This window comes from Zingiber officinale, chromosome 8B, assembly GCF_018446385.1.
Source record: "Zingiber officinale cultivar Zhangliang chromosome 8B, Zo_v1.1, whole genome shotgun sequence".
Lineage (NCBI taxonomy): Eukaryota > Viridiplantae > Streptophyta > Magnoliopsida > Zingiberales > Zingiberaceae > Zingiber > Zingiber officinale.
Genome location: NC_056001.1, coordinates 46,244,355 through 46,257,141, shown reverse-complemented (window position 1 = coordinate 46,257,141; position 12,787 = coordinate 46,244,355). Strand labels below are relative to the sequence as shown.

General features: G+C 34.4%; 1 protein-coding gene across 1 annotated transcript; it reads right to left on the bottom strand.

Moving 5' to 3' along the window:
• Nucleotides 1-1,255: 1,255 nt before the first annotated feature.
• On the bottom strand, nucleotides 1,256-12,074 carry LOC122016190 (probable E3 ubiquitin-protein ligase ARI7). The gene is made up of 10 exons (XM_042573423.1): nucleotides 11,549-12,074; nucleotides 10,221-10,345; nucleotides 9,287-9,389; nucleotides 9,056-9,146; nucleotides 4,774-4,946; nucleotides 4,512-4,616; nucleotides 4,334-4,422; nucleotides 1,772-1,879; nucleotides 1,592-1,682; nucleotides 1,256-1,492 (listed from the first exon to the last, which is right to left on the bottom strand). The coding sequence occupies exons 1-10, from the start codon at nucleotides 11,708-11,710 to the stop codon at nucleotides 1,340-1,342; spliced, it is 1,200 nt and encodes a 399-aa protein (XP_042429357.1). The 5' UTR covers nucleotides 11,711-12,074; the 3' UTR covers nucleotides 1,256-1,339.
• Between the last annotated feature and the right edge of the window lie 713 nt (nucleotides 12,075-12,787).

The following is a 12,787-nucleotide window of genomic DNA, read 5'->3' as shown; positions in this document are numbered from 1 at the left end:
ATTAGAGAGAAAGTCGGAGTTGCATCTATTGAGGAAAAACTCCGAGAGACACGTTTAAGATGGTACGGGCATGTATTTAGACGACCAATAAATGCTCCTGATGTGAAACTATAACAAACACGCATATCAAACGAGGAAGAGGAAGACCAAAAAAGACTTAGTTAGCAACGATAAAACAAGATAAAATTTATTTAAGTATAGATGATGATATAATAGGAAATAAAGTTCAATGACGTAAAAGGATTCATATAGTCGACCCCACCTAGTGGGATAAGGCTTGGTTGTTATTGTTGTATAACTTGATGCAGTCAAGTTGGTTGGATTGTGGTTGATGGTTTAGAGGTTCATATCAAGGTGAACTTGGAGGCGAGGCAAAGGATGACACATTGCCAAAGTAAGGAATGGTGAAATTGAAGCAATCTAAGATAAAGGTGAAAAAGTGTCTAACTAATCCGCTCCACAAACCTAGTTATATCCCTTAGCTACTATTTGTGCCTTCATGTTTAATAAATCCACAATGTCTGTAGATGACGTCTTTACTATAAATATCCATTTGTAACCTAAGTGGAATTGTGGATTTGTTAGGAGAAAAAGGTACCAAATTCCATATAGCATAAGCATATAATATCCCATCTCCTTTCCTCAACTATATCTTGTCCTCACACTGGATGCAAGAGTGCCTATGAGACAAACTTAAGAATAGAATATGAAGCCAACGAAGACATGAAGGGAAAGGGAAATGAGATAAGTGGTAAAAAATTATGAGCACTTTTCTAAAAAGCAAAGCAAGGATGCAAATTAGATTTAGAACAAGAGTTAATGCTCGGCAAGCATTAGAGTCTTGTAGTTGCCTACTGTAGGTCCTTAATGGTGAATGATCTGGTATTAACAGTATTGTGGGAGAAGGTAGTAGAATTGACAATGGTGTTGGAACTAAAAACATCTCAGTTATAGACTCTAAAGTAGATGATGAGTTTAAAAAGGATGGAATCTACTTGAGATTCATAGAAAATGGAAAACCTATGATATAATTTTCTTGCGATAATAATATGATATGGGTAATCAAGGAGATTTTCAAGAACTCCTTGATAGTTGGTTTTAAATTCAAATAAAATTTTGGTATACCCCATGATCTTACAAATCTACATTGTGGTATAAAGTTTTTAAAAAAGATGGGTAAGTTTTGACAATAAGAATAATTGCAAATGAGAATGACTAATTTAGTTCTCTGTGGAAGAGAAATTTAGGTATGTGGAGAGAGAAGGTACATGATTTGGAAAAAATAGAGCATACTGCGCTATTTGGGACCCAAACTCATGTGCTCCTTTTGGGAGATCTGTCAAATATAAATGAAATAGAACAAAATTAATAGAAAGGATTGAAGAGTTGAAAGCTCACATACCGACTGATTAGTCGCCCATCGTTCATAGTAATGGGTGTATCTCTCAAGAGAATTTTTAGCCATTTCTCTTCTCCTTTCAGATTCATCATACTGGAACCAGTTGCAAAGGAAGAAGATATACAAAATGGTCAAGAATGTTAAAAGCTTCCTGCTGCAAGAAAGCAAGTAAAATGATGAAAAAAAATATACCGCTCCTTCCTGCTTTGCAGCATCATAGCGATTACATGCATAGAAGCCACCAGTCCTTTCTCCATGTTCTGACCATGAGCCAAGGCATAGCCTACAAGAAAACTTATCATGTGGAAAAAACGCACAAGGTAGAATGACGACATTATGAGTACACTAGATTTCTGAACATAAGATTCTTACCAACAAAACTCAAATTTACAAGGAGGTGTGCAGGTTATATGCATACATCCTTGGTTTTTCTCAATTGGGCGCTTGCACTTTGGGCAGGGTTTTGAATTTGCCAATATCCTACAAATGAGAGAAAAGATACATGAAAAATTAAATAAGCAAATGAGATAATAGATTTATGTGTAAGAGAAAAGAAAAAAAAAACTAAGCTTGATTCAACACCAAAATGAAACAAGGTTCATTAAAAAAATTCTGGACAACTTAAGTATCATAACGAGAGCAATAAATACCATTTATAATCATTATCTGTACACTTTTGTAGTCTTTTCATTATCTAAAGTTAAGGGATATTTCAGATTGGATGAGCCAATTTTGCCTATGTTAATTAAGTTAATTAACAATATCAATGGCATCAGTGTTATCGTCATTTTTATACACATAAATGGAGAACATAATTTCATAGATTTTGTCTAAAATAATGTTTATTCATTTTTTACTTCAATGCGGGTCAAGATGAATTTATATGTTTTACACCTATAATCTTATTCCAATTAGCTTATTTACTTATAAAAATGAAAGTAAAAAATATATAATCAATTGCATTAGAATTTGAAAGAAAAAATCTATAAAAAATAATAAACATTACTTGAATTCCTCTTAACACATGTCGTAATGTGCTAAGGCATGCCAAGGTGTCAACACAACACCAATACTCATTGGTACAATTGGCACAAGTGATGTAAGAGAAATTACCCTATGTCTTTTAGTGTTGAGTTTTGATAATTTACCAAAATGATATGTTTTGTCCATGTCATTCAGTATGATACATATTTTAAACCATGAACTAATTTTATGGTTTTTAGGTCATATAAGTATAAATTATTAACTTATGTAAAAGTATATATATGACTACCTGGTGTATTATGAATCTGATTAAGGTTAAATGTTATAAATTAATAACTTATTATTAACTAAGCTAAACTAATATTCTAACAGGTTACATATAATTAGTTGCTATTAATATCATTTTAAATTGATATATCATAACAAAGTCTTAATCAAAATAATACGTTTATAATTAACATAAATCAAATCATCAATAAGTTGTTAATTATTATTAAATAACTTAAATTAGTATTAAGAATAAATTAACAATCTAAAAATTGTTAAATAACATTAATAATATCACTAATTTATTTTAGATAATAAATATATTGTGAATAATATATTTCATTTTGGAAGATAATATAATACTTTAAAAAAAGTAGATATTACTAATAATTTAGACAAAAAGACATGTTTATAATTAATTTGAAATATTATTAATGTTACTAATCATCTTTAATTTACAACTAAATATTATGTAATTATTATATTTACATTTCAATAGCTATTATCATTTATGCAGGATAAAATATGAAATACTGCTCTCAGTTGCATGTGAAAGAGAGAGAGTGATATTTATAGGTTCGCACATGCTATTTGATAGTAGTCTCTCATGTAAAACAACATGCTGTAGTGCAATGTACTTGTAACTATATTGATGGCTACACAACTATCTGTTGTATTAGCTTGTAATTCAAATTGTTACATAGATGATGATGCATAACTGCTACTACCATTGTTGAATTATACTTGTTATTGAGCCTTATTTATACTTATTTTCCTATTTTGTTGTATTCTTACTTTGCACATTAGGGTCCATTGTCTGTTTGCCTTCATTTTCAGGGTAGATGTCACGTTAATTGTACTATCCATTGGAACTTGTTTTATTTGCCAGATAGAGGTATAAGATGTTAGTTATGTTTGTTGACACTAATAGTTTGTCCATTTTAATATCACGAGAGGAGGGTGACATCTAGCCAATGATCAACATCTACAATTTGGTAGATGGACCCCAGGCAAGGTGTGCCACTCATACACGGTAGAGTAGGAAGTTCATAGGAACGTGTAAGTACCAAGCCCTCATTCTAAATTCCTATGAAGTTCTGGGACATGATTAGGTTGTCCTACTAACTTCTACATAGTATCAAAGTTTGGTTTGCTCACTAGCCTGCCATGCAAGCAAGAGCATTACACAACATTGCTTATTCTCACATGGTAAAGTAGGTCTGGGCACCAAAATGCATATATATTTTGGTAGGAAATGGATAGCCCTCCTGAGCTTCGACAATGATTACAAAATTGTGTTCCTTTGATTGTTAACCTGAAAAGTAAATCTACTCAAAGACTTCCAAGATTGATGTTTATGTCTTAAGAGGTAGATGAGGCATTTTTTTTTTTAGTCTTTGACGGTGAAGTGTCCCTGCACCACATTGTATGTAAGGCAATTCCCTGCTCAGAGCAGGGACAACAAGGTTATGTCCTTCCCAATGGTGGGAGTGCTATTATATAGATTCAAACAGATGATCTTTAGTAGAAATTCCTCCAGAGGTATTACCACTAAACTAAGCAATTGTTAGAAGATTTGAAATTTTTAATAAGAAAATTATTGTAGAGTAAAAATATCCAACTAATAAACTTTAGTTATTGAAAACATAGAGAAGCAAAAAATTTGCTCTTCCCAAGGCCTACCAGTTCATATTCTCAGATTCAGCACTGTTTTTTAATATCCATTTTGCCACTGTATCACAATCAACTGGTCGATGAGCTTCCTCAGTGCACTGTGTTAGCATTTGACCAACCTCAAAAGTTAATGCAAACAGAAACTAGATAAATAAAACATAATCGTAGACACTCAAGGAATGCATACATTCCAACAGAAGCCATACGAGCAATTGCAGCAAACATCAAAGCTTCCACTGCCAATTATATACTCAACTGCAAATTCACAACCAGGAGCAGGACACCATTTTGTCTGCACATGGGAAAAATTATGAAAATGCAAAATCACCCATAAAGATTTCATCATGTTTTTGCAGATCAAGAACTCGGTAAAGTTTTCGTGTCCCTAAATTAGTTGTCTCTGTAAATGATATTTACATTTGATAAGAAAGGCAGCAAGATAAGTGTACCTTTCTGTTGTCTTCAATGTAAGATCTTAGAAGATACCGAGAATACTTCTCTTTATCTTCATGGGTTGCCAAGAGATCAATCATGTCTTGGCCAACGGCGGCACCACAGGATGGATCAGGACACCTTAACATTAAGCATCCAGGGCCATCACTTATTGACGTGCTAATGTAACCTGAAGTACAGGTAATCGAAAGTTAAAATCTGGCAAGATTAATGACAGTTCATTCGGGAAAAAAACTTTTTCGGACATCTAAATATGAACTTGTAGAATATATTCAAGCCTTTTAGCTATTTTTCATGCAGATAGACCAAATGACCAATAAGCTAGAGCATCACTTCCACAATCAAGATGTTTTGCTTCTAATGTTTTTGATATTAAGTTCAATATGACCTATAATCAAATTATCAAACATCATTAGGATATAGATGGAAGGAAATTTGAAATCTAGTGATAGTAGGAGAGATAGTGACAAAACAAATTCCTTTTGTTAGCACTTCTCCCACAAGACGTTTGTTGTCACAAGCTAGTCTTTTAGATATACAGCGCTGTTGCATGAGGGAGAAGAATCTGGTCTGGTCAATAGGATCAGAAGATTCAAATTTGACTTCCTGAGTTTGTAACTGACACAATCTGGGGAAGACAAAGTCAGACTATGCTATACATTTGTATGGTAATTTTTTCTGCTAAACGCTGCCTTTGAGAATGGTTAAGATTTTGATGCTGAGAAATTGGGGACTCAAGCAGGGAGTATGCATTGTTGGTCTAATTTCTGGTATTTTTATTTCTTCTTTGATGATTTGGGTGGGTATAAGGCCTTTCTTCAGAGGTCTATGGTTTCTTGATGGTGCTCCTCTATCACTGATTCTTGAAGGCCTTTTATAGGACCTTAAATTGAGCACATTGATGAAGTGTCACTTGGGTTCAACTGTGAAGGCTTCCTCTAGATTCAATTCATAAAAAATATTACCTCCAGTTGCTATTATTGTAGGTAGCTTGGTGAAAATTTATCAGGTTACCATCTTAAGGTTCAGGCCTAAGCTTGCAAGAAGAAGCCTATGTCACAGGGTCTGAGGATTGAAGTTGGATAGTAAGGTTCTTTCAATCTATAGCATATAAAAATGAGATTAATTTTTATTATTCGAATGAGGAAGACTAAAAAAGACTTGGTTAGCAACAATAAAACAAGATAAAATGAATTTAAATATAAATGATGATATAGTATGGGATAGAGACAAATGGCGTAAAAGGATCCATATAGTCAACCCTACCTAGTGGGATAAGTCATTATTGTTGTGGTAGGATGGAGCAAAAAAGTGATGTTGGGTTAAAGAGGGTGCAAGATAAGGATGGTGTGAGAAAGCAGGGGACAGAACTAGATGGAAAATTGGAGAGCTCAAAGATACATGGGCATGGTGATTATGGTCCTAGCAAACTGTATGGCCTTTGGATCCATGTTTATAAAGGCTAAAGGGGCACAGAAGGCAAGTTTTGGGAAGGCTGTGAATGGTGATAGCAAAAGGGTGGATAGTATCTTTTATATTCTTGAGGTGGGACTATGGATATATATACAAGTGTGGAGTCGGAAAGTTTAAAGTTTCTTCAGTTAAGAAGCAGGTATTAGACTTATGGGAAGGTGTAAATATTAGCTCATGTGGGAATGTTGTAGGGGATGAAGTAGTGAATGTAGCAGGGTCAAATGAGGTGGATAGTAATGTGGGAATGGATGTACAGGGAGTTATTATGTGGAAGACTCATGGGGCCGATACAAAGATGGAACCTTATGTCTTTTCTGCTTCTGCTGCTGTTCTTATGCTGAATTTGGCTTTCTAAGGATGATGTCGAGTTAGAAAGTCAATGACTTGGATCTGTGGCAGACTATAGTTTGGAGGATGAGGTGTTGGTGAATATTAGTTGTTCTGAGGGAAATAGGAGCTGGAAAAAAGGTTGGTGTCAAAAACAAAGTATGGCAGAAACAATCCCTTGCTTCCTTCCAGACAGTGTATGGCTAAAAGGAAGAAGTTCTTGAGTGAGTTGATTGGTGAGACACTAACGCACAACCATGGATGGGGCTCTATTCTGAATACACCTTCTTGCTAAGCTTTGCTTTGTTTTGGTTAAGAAACTCAATTTAGTGATGCTGCTGCTAAAAGATATCTAACCAAGCTGGACAGGAGTGACTTTTTCTAATATTATTTATATTGATAACCTTCTCATCACAACCAAGGATAATGGTAATTCTTACAGGGTGCTCGAGGAGGTAATAGAATTGTTTTACAGATTCACTAATCAAAGGGTAGTTTTGGAGAAGTCTGAGAAGTACTAGTAGCAGTGATAGGGCGATGATAAGTGTATGTAACTACTTAGGTATAAAGAAAGGTATTTCCCTTTCAAATGTTGTGGTGCTTATATTTCTCCTACAGGGGTTCCTGCAAGTGCTCATAATTTACTTGTGGAAAAAGGTCCTTGAGGGAGTTAAAAACTTGAACAAAAGGCACATTTCAAAAGTTGGTAAGCTTGTCCTAATTGTCTTGGTTGTAAATTCAGTGTATACTCTCTAGGTAGTGTTTGGGTGAATGACTTGGTCAACAACATGATATCAAACATTTTCAGAATTTTTTTTTTTATGAAAATGGAGATGTGTGTAGATCTTTGAATTTAATAAAACAAAAAGTTGTAAACTAAAACACCTTTGTGGGCTTACTAAAGTTTCCAAAGGTCAATCTTGGAGTTAAGGGGTTATTTGATCAAGCTGGTAGGAGATAATAAAGACTGCAATGTGAGGCAGGATCCTTGGATAGATTCAATACCCTTTGGATTAGATGCCTACCTTTGTCATTATGAAGTATATAAATAGAATAATGGTCTTGGAATTGCTTATTGGAGATGATTGAAATGTTGGTTTAGGTCTTAGGGAGCTCTTTGCTGAGGAATTGATCAGCCAAATTCTGACCATTTATGTGTCTTCTAGTAGAAAGAAAGATAGGTGGGTTTAAAAAGACAGTCTAAATGGTGGAACAAACTCTAAAGGTACTTATAACAATTTGAAGGGGAGAAATATGAAAGGACGAGAGGAAGGGGTTGATATTAACTGAAAACTTTCAGGGTGTATGGGTATCTAATTCAAAGTGAAAATTTTCCTATAGAAGGTTGCTTGGAGGAGATTGTTAGCTGCTGCTGAATTCATAGAATGAAAAGAAGCATAATGAGGGGCAATGACATGCATCTTAAAAGCTTATCCAAACTATTGAGGCTGAAATTATTGATTTTAGCTGCTTTTTGTAGAGGCAAGCATATGTCTGTTGTAGTTCAATTGAAGAGTGGTTCTTTTGGCTCCAAAAATCATTTGCTAGTTTAATATGATGCAGCTTGGATATCTAAAAATGAGGACACAACTGTTGTTTGTTCAATAGTGAAATTTTCTGCTGGTGTTGTAGCTGACTAACTGTACTGGGTAAGATTATTAGCAGATCATCAGTTGTCCATAGCGAGTGAGCAGCCATCACGGCAATATCACCAAGGTGTTTAGAGAAGTTTATAGTTACTATTGTAATTGTTACTGACTCTTAAATCTCTGTAAAATATCTTGAAGGTAGAAACTTGCCTCCTACACTGTGTATTTAGTGGAGGACATTAGAATGATGAAGCAGGACAGGTAGTTGGTTTCATGCCCCTACGAGTAGGAATAGGGAAGCACGTATGGTTGAAGGTAGTTTGTTTTGTAGCAAGTTTCTTAAAGAATTAATTGTTATTTAAAAAAAAAGGAAATGTGTTTCCTCTGACAATATCTTGCCAAGAACATGTGTACTATTATTAGTATTTATAGTCCTAAAATGCCAAGATAACTACTATTACCATCATTATCCACAATGCTGCCTAGTTAGTATGATACGATACTACCAATTGCACAGAACCTGTATCCAGGCTGGATAGAAATCAGAGATGACATAGGTGCTCATAGAAGTACAGGCAATGTGACCACAAGACTTGAAGACAGTAAGTACGCAATTTCCTTGTTCTATTTTCAATACAATTTGACATATGTTTGAGTTCATAACTAGAAAGAAATATGATGGTTACAAACTCAAAAGTATATGTTGTAAGATCCAAAATACAGAATACGAAGGCATGGACAAGGGAATGACATCAGTGTACATTAGCAATAAACTTCAGCTTAAAATCATAGAGAAAATTATGGTACAAAATTATATGAAAGGAGGAAGAAACTAGGAGACCAGTACACAAAACTATATACCTACGACTTCCCATGGAACAATACTTACCTCTCCAACAAGTGTGGCAAAAAGGATGACCACAAGCAGCAGAAGTCATCCTGTCACGAGGATAGTTTTCAAAACAAATTCCACATGTAAGCTGCCACAAAAAGAAAATGATCCAGACTAGTGAGCAAAAGGTAAGTTAAAAAAAAGTGAACCTGTACATTCAATAGCCAAAATCTACCCTGAACAGACAATTATTAAAAGAAATAATATAAATTGCTCAACTTCTCTTACTTCTCTAGTCCTCTGCATTTCACTTGAGTTTTCCAGCAAACCAACGACCTTTCGAACATTGTCTTCATTTGCAAACCATTCATCATGTACCCGACTAACACTCCTGTGCAGGCAATAAATAGCCAGATGAAAAATTGAGGTCTAAGAAGTTACAAAATATATATATATATATATATAAACACTAATAAATACAATTCTATCACTCACTTCAAATTAGAGCATTAATATTGTATATGTTCAACTTGCTATGTAAAAATAGTTTCCTAAAAGAATGAAAAGACATTAGACTAGTATAATGAAGACAATAGTACTACTACAATGATTGAGGAGCTTGATAATGAATTTGGTGATAAATGGATTGTAGTTCATGAGGATCTACAAGAAAGATATCCTCAAAAGATGAAGATGGTGACAATCTTCAAATGACAATATGAAAAAAAAAAAAAATCTTGGCTCGCGCTCAAATTGAACATATCACAAGATTCTAAAGAGTTCCGATGTGATATGATGCCTTGTGAGATTAAGTTGAAAATTAAAGAGATAGATTAGGGTTCTAACATTACTCTTGAAGTGAAAAGTTAATATTGAGAGAGATTAAGTTAAGTCTAATATTACTTTAAAAGATAAGAATGTCAGAGGAACAGTTTAAAAGTTAACATGCTATTGAAAATTTATTTTTGTGACCAATAAAATCAAGTAGGATCCATCAAATTGATAATGGATTTTAGTTCAAGATGAAGCGTCTTAATCACAGACACATCATACACGGGAACAAGAATATTATATTTTCACAAAACACAGATGAAAGATGCAGCTCAAAATTGACACTAATACACAATCTTTGTTGATTTTAATGGGAGCATTGGCAATCTAAAGTTTAAGTTTGGAACATTTGGAAAGAAACATTAGGAAAAGCAACAAAGATATTCATTACCAGTTATAATGGCGTAGAAGAATGCATGCTTCAGATCTTAGTATTGAAAGCACAGTTGATATCCTACTTATGTCTTCTTCCTGGCGTAGCCTTATGTCAGCATCACTTAAAATAGTATAATTTTGCTGTGATGGTAAAAGAAAGAGTTATGAGAAAACAAAATAATTTTAGTAAAAAATGGCAAAAAAAACACTAATAAAAGTTAGGATAGGCTCAAAGGAATTCCTTTGATACATCGATTAAAGAAAACTTTGCCACAATGTTTGACTTACTTTTAGAAACATGAATACTTAAAAACCGACAAGGAATATCACACACAAAAATAATAAAAATGTCAAGAGAAAATTATTAATCAGATGGCACAACTTTTTAAAAAAACATGTTAGCCATCTAATTTATTTCAAGCTTAGGAGGGAATATATATTGTTTGAAGTTTGAACTGCCCCGATGGTTACTCCAGCCTCCAGTACTTATCCTGATAGATAATCAACGTAGCAGTAAGATAACATGGAGCTGCACCAACCAGTTAATTTCAAATGAAGCTTTTCATTAATGTGGTGAGCGCTGAAATAGTGAAAATTATGAAATGTTGAAATAACATTATAAATCAAGATCAGGCGCTATTAGGAACTTCCTTCGAAAATGCATGCAAAGATCCAATAGTTTTGTAGCTAAATCATCACATGTTTGACTATCCAATATTTCAACTATTGCATATTTGTGAAAGATTATTTCAGGTACAAATATAATATAGTGGTACTTTTTACATTTAAACAGACACATAAGCCAGTGACAAATAAATAATAATCTCTAGGAAAGTAAATGTCTTTCATCAAAAAAGTATTTATAATTTATATACTACAGAATATGCCAACAATCTATAAGAAAACTGAGAGGCAAAAGAAATTCCAAATTAAAGAAAATCTAAAGTGTCAAGTCATAACACAAATTGATCAAATAGCATTAATGGGCATTTCCTTCAGTTAATCAGACAATCAATTCTACTTCCACCAAAATCTCATAATAGTACCAATACATTGCAACCAGAAAAGAAACCTTTTTCCTTCGACATGTTTAATGAAGAAAGTTATTGTTAAAGTGGGAAATGATGTGATATACAGAAACTCAAACTGTCAAATCCAACGCCGCTAATCCTTAATTCCATCGGATCCAAGCACAAGTATGCCGCCTATCCAATCCGAGCTAAATAAAAGTTCCTTCCTTGCTCAATACAAAGATGAGTAACTTTCGAATCCAGCACAAAAAAATCACCCATCGAAGCACCAAACTTGATGAAAAACAGAAAGGCGTTTAAGTTAATCCTTCACCTGCTGGCGATGCGAGGTGCTTTCCTCGGCGCCATCCGACACGTTGTCGACGAAATCGTACTCGTCTCCGTCATCGCTGCCCAAGGCGGCGTACCCGCTATAGAATTGGTCGTCCAACGAGTCTAGGTCGTCGGCGTCATGCATGTCGTCCTCGGAGTCCATCTCCGCCCCCAAGCCCAAAGCTCTCCGGCCCAGTCGCACCAGGAACCCTAGAATTCCGACGGAGGGAAGGATCGCGGCCAGGGGCGGTCTGGATTGAGGCCCGAACCGATCCAAAATGCTAGTAGGAGAAAATCGGATAAAATGAAGGAACTTGGGAACGCGTGGGTCTGAGAGAAGGGGAGGCCCGGGAGGGATTGCTTGGATCCCTGGGTGGGTAGGGCGTCCCCGTGCGGTGGATTTGCTTTCCCGGTGGGGGGAGAGAGATCGGAGCTTCGTCCCTTTCCGATGAGGCTAGGAAGGGAGAATCATTATAGTAGTTAAATCGTATTTCAGAGATAACAACAATCAATAATTGCACGCTTTACTTCGCAGGCAATGCTGGCTTTTTCTATGCTTTTTTAGACAATTAAAAATATATTCGTAAAATAAGGAATAAGTTAAGAGGACGTTTCCTGTGAGCGGAAAAAATTTATGGGAAAAATTATCCTTAAAGAAAAAGTAAAAAAAAATTAAAGAAATCTTTTCTTTTTATTGTTTATTTAGATAGTAGATATATGTAATATAATTTTGTAAATAAAAAAAAAGATATATGAGTTATTTTTTGAAGTACATGATATAATTTTATGAGTTAAAAAGGATGCATGCGTTATTTTTTTTTCATATGTGATTTTCCTTCTAATTTTGAGATGATCAATTTTGACTCCAAAACTATCAGTTGATAGATTACGTTTCTCATCCTTCTGAAATTTTTAATGAAGTAAATGATGAAAATATTTTCATTGTGAAAATTTTTTATTAGTTTTACTTTTCGCTCTCCCAAGTAAACTATATATATATATATATATATATATATATATATATATAATGAATCCAGCCGAATCTAGTAGCACTAGTAACTCCAGACCACAACCGCTACAAGTAAGATACCCTGAAAGTTCTATGAGAACTATGGATTATGGGGAAGGACATCCCCCAAGAACAAAAATTACCCCATATACTAATAATAATCCTTTATTAAGAACAATAGGAAAAAGAAGACCACCTGAAATTACTTACTTTGGCAAGAATTCGGTCTTG